This window comes from Sapajus apella, unplaced genomic scaffold, assembly GCF_009761245.1.
Source record: "Sapajus apella isolate SASKATOON/1434 unplaced genomic scaffold, GSC_monkey_1.0 scaffold4, whole genome shotgun sequence".
In the NCBI taxonomy this organism is placed as follows: Eukaryota; Metazoa; Chordata; class Mammalia; order Primates; family Cebidae; genus Sapajus; species Sapajus apella.
In genome coordinates, this window is record NW_022436944.1 from 58290116 (window position 1) to 58296475 (window position 6360).

At 52.6% G+C, this 6360-nt stretch overlaps 1 protein-coding gene across 3 annotated transcripts in view; it reads left to right on the forward strand.

Annotated features, from left to right (window-relative positions):
- Window positions 1–6360, forward strand: part of TTC21A (tetratricopeptide repeat domain 21A) — a 29749-nt gene that overhangs the window by 17301 nt on the left and 6088 nt on the right. For all 3 annotated transcript variants that reach the window (XM_032270885.1, XM_032270895.1, XM_032270898.1), the window contains 7 exons: window positions 1955–2112; window positions 2337–2552; window positions 2692–2930; window positions 3694–3766; window positions 3860–3970; window positions 4306–4444; window positions 4597–4700. In XM_032270885.1, the coding sequence (XP_032126776.1) occupies window positions 1955–2112; window positions 2337–2552; window positions 2692–2930; window positions 3694–3766; window positions 3860–3970; window positions 4306–4444; window positions 4597–4700 (1040 nt within the window). The remainder of the gene's footprint in view (window positions 1–1954; window positions 2113–2336; window positions 2553–2691; window positions 2931–3693; window positions 3767–3859; window positions 3971–4305; window positions 4445–4596; window positions 4701–6360) is intronic.

The window sequence follows — 6360 nt, forward strand, 5'->3', positions numbered from 1 at the left end:
CACACCACACACACACCACCCCATACACACACCCCACAGACACCACACACACACACAAACCACACACACACCACACACACACACCCCACACCACACCCCCACACACACCCCACACACACACACCAAACACCACACCCCCACACACACCACACCCCCCCACACACACACCCCCCCACACACACACACCACACACACACATGCCATACACACACCACACACACACACACACCGCACACACACCGCACACATACCACACACACACAGGCTCCTTGCCTGGGATACCACACACACACACACACACACACACACACACACATGCACACACTGATGCACAGGCACATGCCCCTACAGGCCTGCCTACTCCCAGCCTCCGTCCCCTAGTAAGCTTCCTGACCTCTCACCAGCAGGGGTCTCTCCCACCCAGGCCTTTCTGGATTTACTGACTTGATCTGTGCAGGTAATAGTTATTGAATTTCTTCTGAGATACAGTAGTACCAAAAATAGGCAAAAGTTCCCTCATGGAGCTTGCGTTCTAGTAAGGGGAAATTGACAACTCAATGCAGTCTCCATGAGGGAGCACATGCTGTTTTTTGCTAGAACATGGTGATGCTATGGAAGAAGGTAAAGCAGGGAGTGATGCCGGGGTGGCAGGGTTGCAGTGGTGAAAAGACATCCAGAAAGGCCTGTGGAGAAGTGAGAACCCTGCTCCATCAGGCCCTCAGAGCCTCTGGGGCCCTTTCACCTTCTCCTGTCTCAAGGCCCAGACCCTGGAGAGAGAGGGGAGGAGAGGGAAATCCTGCCATGGGTGCTCATTGTCCTCTCCAACACAGAGCCCTCCCTTGAAGTACTGTCTCCCTGTGGCCTCTCACCGCATCCTACCTGCCTAAAAACCAGGCTGATCTCTGGTGTTCTGGGGGTGTCCAAAGGGATCAGAGTACTGTGGCCATGTGTTGGTCTGCTGGCACTGCATCATGTGGGTTGCCCGCTGCTGAGAGCTTTCCTGTCTTCATCCTTGGTCCTCCCTCTGTTCATTTGGGTGCCAGGTTTCCCACAGCTTCAAGGTACCCGGGATACAAGGCCAGGGTCAGACGACTTCCCCTGGGTGCTGGCATCTGTCAGCAGATTTGGGCCCAAAGTAAGGTCTCCAGCTGTGTGGGTTGCCACCGTGACCTCTTCACATTTCCACACCACGTAGGAAGGAGCAGGGAAGCTTGGGACCCAGAAGCAGGTGCTCCTTTACCCACCAGGTTATGGATCCCAAGTAGGAGCTGTTGAGAGACCTGACTGCAAGGGAAGAGAGTGCCCCTACCAACTCACCACACCCCACCCGTAGGCTGCTGCTACCACCCTGTAAGTGCCAGCCTATGCAGGGAGGCCCTTCAGCCCCCAAGTGCCAGGGAGTTCATCACTGAAGCTCAGGAACCCAATGGACCTGAACATAAATACCAACTTTGTCCCTTCCAAGCTGAGTGGCTTACATCACTGGAGCCCCAGGTTCCACATCTGAAAAAACCAGAACAGTAGCACCAACCTTGCAGGACTGGGCAAATAGTCAGACTTTCTAAAGTGCTTTGCAAGTGTCAAACACAGAGCTAACAGTTGCTGTTACTACTAGGTTTTGTTCTGCTTTTAGGTGTGGGAATTGAGGCTGAATGTGTTCCCCTGAGCTTCTGGATGGAGCAGTGAAGTGACTTAGCTATCTCCCTGAGGGTTACAGAGACAAGAAGGGCGTTACACTGAGGTTTGAGTTTCCTGGCTTTTGTCCAAGTCAAGAAAACAACTGTGTAGTTTTAATTTTAGAATGGATCCTGAGTGAAGCAGAACAAAACTGGCTAAAATACTCAACTTTGGATATTTCTGGGGAAGAGGACATGTAAAATTCACCTGCCTGTGCATGTCAGGCCTTAGGAGTCCCTGGGGAGCCCGCATGTAGAGGTCTGTGTACTCTTTCTAGGAGAGCTGGAGAATGCCCAGAGCACCCTGCAGCGTTGCCTGGAGCTGGACCCCACCTCCGTGGATGCCCATCTCCTCATGTGCCAGATCTACTTGGCTCAGGGCAACTTTGGCATGTGCTTCCACTGCTTAGAGCTGGGTGTCAGCCACAACTTCCAGGTGGGCGCCCTGTCCTCCTCCCCGCATCCTAAAGCCCAGCTAGCTGCAGACCCCGCTTGCTTCGGAGAGTAGCCTCGGGGGCTAGTTGTGTCCAGCAGATCTTTCTGCTGGTCCAAAGAGGGGTAGCCTCGGTGGGCTCCTGAGCCTTTCTCTGACCTGGCCGCTGTGAGCAGCAGTAGCAGCAGAGGGAACTGGAGCCTCGCGCTGTGCTGTACTCCCCCTAGGTCCGAGATCACCCGCTGTACCACCTCATAAAGGCCAGGGCCCTCAACAAGGCTGGAGACTATCCAGAAGCCGTAAAGACACTGAAAATGGTCATCAAATTGCCAGCCCTGAAGAAGGAAGAGAGCAGGAAGCTCCTCAGGCCCTCTGTGCAGCCCAGCCAGCGGGCATCCATCTTACTGGAACTGGTGGAGGCCCTCCGGCTGAATGGGGAGCTGGTAAGAAATGCCATGCTGTCTTCCCTGGGGATTGGGGCACACTGGAGGCCCAGGGCAGGCCCAGGAACCAGGTTCTTTGATTCTGCCCAGTGTCTACTTGTGCATCTAGCAGAAGGTCTGTTTGACTCCCATGTTTTAGCACGAGGCCACCAAGGTCATGCAGGACACCATCAATGAGTTCAGCGGCACACCAGAGGAGAACCGCATCACCATTGCCAACGTGGACCTGGTCCTGAGCAAGGGCAATGTGGACGTGGCACTGAACATGCTGAGGAACATCACGTCCAAGCAGTCATGCTACATGGAAGCCAGAGAGAAGATGGCTAGCATCTACCTGCAGACCCTCAGAGACAAGCACCTCTACATCGGCTGCTACCGGTGAGCCCCGCAGGCGGCACAGTGCCAGCTCCTTCTCTGATGGTATCGTAGGGAGTGTTTCCTTCACATGGCGTTTCTTCAACCTGGGTCTCCAGAATGTATCCTTGGAGAGTAGTTGATAAATGTATGGAATTGTCCATGGGTTACCATTTGAACATGAAAGGCCAGTAAGCCATGCTTGTGGATGAGTTCTGAGGATATAGAATTGAATTGGCCCTGAATCCTGCTTGCCTCCCCCTCCCCCGTTTGCACTCCTGCTTGGTGGGAGACTGGGCCTGGTTCTCAGGGCAGACACACTGAAGCTCCAAGCTGCTGTCTCTGTATGATTTGGTGTTGGGACCTCCAAGGCACTTTCCTCATCCCTTTCTTCTGGCAGAACTTCATCTAAGCAATTTAAAGTGGGCATTGGGGGTGCTGAGGGAGTAGGGAAGGCTCTCCAGCGGTGGAAACCAGGAACAGTATGGAGACACGGCCAGATTGGAGTTTTAGAAAGAGTGACATGGAGAGGGATCTGGAGGGATAGGGGGTGGAGTGAGAGGAACAGATAGAGGGCTTGGCCATGGCCTAACTACAGAGATGGGTGTGGGGAGCCTGACTCAGGTAGCTAATAGAGTGCCTCGTGCGCAGGGAGCTTTCTATACATATTGGTTGGTGAATGAATAAATGTCAGCCAGAATCAGTGGGAAGGAAGTGAAGGAGATGACTTCAGAAACAGGAGGGGTGTGTGAGCCTGAGATAAGCTTTCGGTTACTCTTGCTTGCAGTGAGCTCTGTGAACATCTGCCCGGCCCCCACACCAGCCTGCTGCTGGGTGATGCTTTCATGAGCATCTTGGAGGTGAGTGAGAGGCCTCACAACCTTGCCAAGTGGTCTGCAGGCTCACTTCTCCCGTGGGAGAAAAGAGAAGATCCAAAGATACTTTTTCACCAGCCCGAGAAGGCCCTGGAGGTCTATGATGAAGCCTATAGACAGAACCCACAGGATGCCTCCCTGGCCAGCAGAATTGGGCAAGCTTATGTGAAGGCCCACCAGTATACTGAGGTCAGGCTGGGCTGGGGCGTGAAGGGGTGGGGAGGGCCACCCTCCACAGGAAAGGTGCGGGACTGGGGAGCTCTGGATGGGGGGAGAGTGGCTGAGTTTCCGCTCAGCTCCTTGCTGAATGGGGTACCAAGGGAAGAACTCAGCAGCTTTCTGCCGCCAGCCACACCTGCTCAAGCGGAGGCTTACACCTGTGCCAGCTGGGAGGAGCACCTTTTCACCTTAGGCTTCTGTGTTCTGGAGGGACACGCTGGCGTGGTGGCTGCTGAGGGAAACATGGTGTCGGGCACCAAAGCGCAGAACCAGACCAGAGGCTAATGATTATTGTTTGCGCTAAGGCGACCGAGTATTATGAGGCTGCTCAGAAGATTAATGGACAGGACTTTCTGTGCTGTGATCTGGCCGAACTGCTCCTGAAGTTAAAGAAAATCAATAAAGCAGAAGAAGTTTTGAAGCAGGCACTGGAACATGACATTGGTGAGGCAGCATTCTAACTCATTGCTAGCATCTGGAGCAGGCATACTCCTCCCCAACTCCCCGTTAGCTGGAATCCTGAACCCAGCCCTCCCCACCCAACCAGCTTCCCTGGAGCCAGTGAACTAACACTGATTTGAGTTTCCATTTAACAGTCCAAGACATCCCATCCATGATGAATGATGTTAAGTGCTTGCTTTTGCTGGCAAAGGTTTACAAGAGCCATAAAAAAGAAGCTGTGACAGAAACTTTGAAAAAGGTAATTGACAAGCGGACTCAACCTCTTTATCTGCCATCTGCCGATGGGGGCTGAAGAGGAGGGAGGAGAGCCCTGTAGGTCTGGAAGGCCCTGACCTCTTCCTTAACAAAGGGCCTAGGTTAGGCCGGAGGCGGTAGCTCACACCTGTAATCCCAGCACTTTGAGAGGCAGAGGCGGGCAGATGACCTAAGGTCAGGAATTCGAGACCAGCCTGACCAATATGGTGAAACCCCATCTCTACTAAAAATACAAAGTTAGCTAGGCATGGTATCGCAGGCCTGTAATCCCAGCTACTTGTGAGGCTGCGGCAGGAGAATCACTTGAACCCGGGAGGTGGAGGTTGCAGTGAGCCGAGATCGCGCCATTGCACTCCAGCCTGGGCAACAATAGCTAAACTCCATCTCAAACAAACAAACAAAAACACCTTCACTTATTTTCCCATCTTGGTTCGTTCAGTGGTTGTGTACTAACTCACTCTGAGCTGGGCTGGACTGGGGAAGGCAGGAAGTAAGAGTGCCTTTGTCCTCAAGGGTGATGGTAGAGATAATAATGATGACAATGACAATAGTTCCATGCTTTTGGTTACCTTCTGTGCTATAGTTCTCTAGGCTTTTTGCTTTCTTATTGAATAATCACAGTAGCCCTTTGTGATAAGCATTGTGACAGTCCCATGTAACAGACAAGTCTCTAGGAGGTTGAAAAATGTGCTCAAAGTTAGCTTCAGTTGTATTAGTCTGTGTTCTGTTGGCTTATACCAGAATACTTGAAACTGGGTAATTTATGAATTTCCTAGAGTTCTGGAGGCTGAGAAGCCCAAGAGGGAGGGGCCATATCTGGTGAGATCCTTCCTACTTGGGGGAAGGGGACTCCGTAAAGAGTGCAGTGCAGGGCATCACGTGGCGGGCGGGGGCGCCGGGCGTGCTGAGATGCTTGCTCCAGCCTCTCACACTCTTCTTATGAAGCCACTGGTCCACTCACGTCATAACCCATTAGTACGTGAGTGCTTTCATCCATTTATGAGTGCAGGTGCCTTATGATCCTGTCACCCCTCAAGGGCCCCAGCTTTCAACGCTGCCACATTGGGGATGAAGTTTCCAGCACGTGACATTTAGGGACACGTTCAAACCACAGCAGCAGTCGTGTTGCTTATCAGCAGGGATAGGCTTTTGTTGTGTGAACATCATAGAAGGTACTTTCACACACCCAGATGGTACAGCTGACTTCGCACCTAGGCTACCTGGTGTAGCCTACTGCTCCAAGACTACAAACCTGCATAACATGTTACTCTACTGAATACTGCAGGCAGTGGTCGCTCATGAGCAGTATCTGTGTATCTAAACATAGCTGAACATAGAAAATATACTCTGAAGATACAGTATTGTAATTGTATGGAACCAGCATCCTATGTGCGGTCTGTCATCGACTGAAGTGACGGAGCTGAGACCTGAGTGAGGTCTGGGACTATCCCAGCCCGTGCGCGTTCCTCACTGGCTGCCTCTGATCCGAGAGCCCCCAGCCATTCCTTTCACATCTTCCTCTCTTTTTTCCCCCAGGTGTGTGGCCTCAAACTTGTTCCTAGAGGGTGCTCTCTCATTCTAGAGGAAGAGCCCACCCCCTGGCTCCTTGAGCTGAGTTACCCCCTTGTTTACCGCTGGATGCC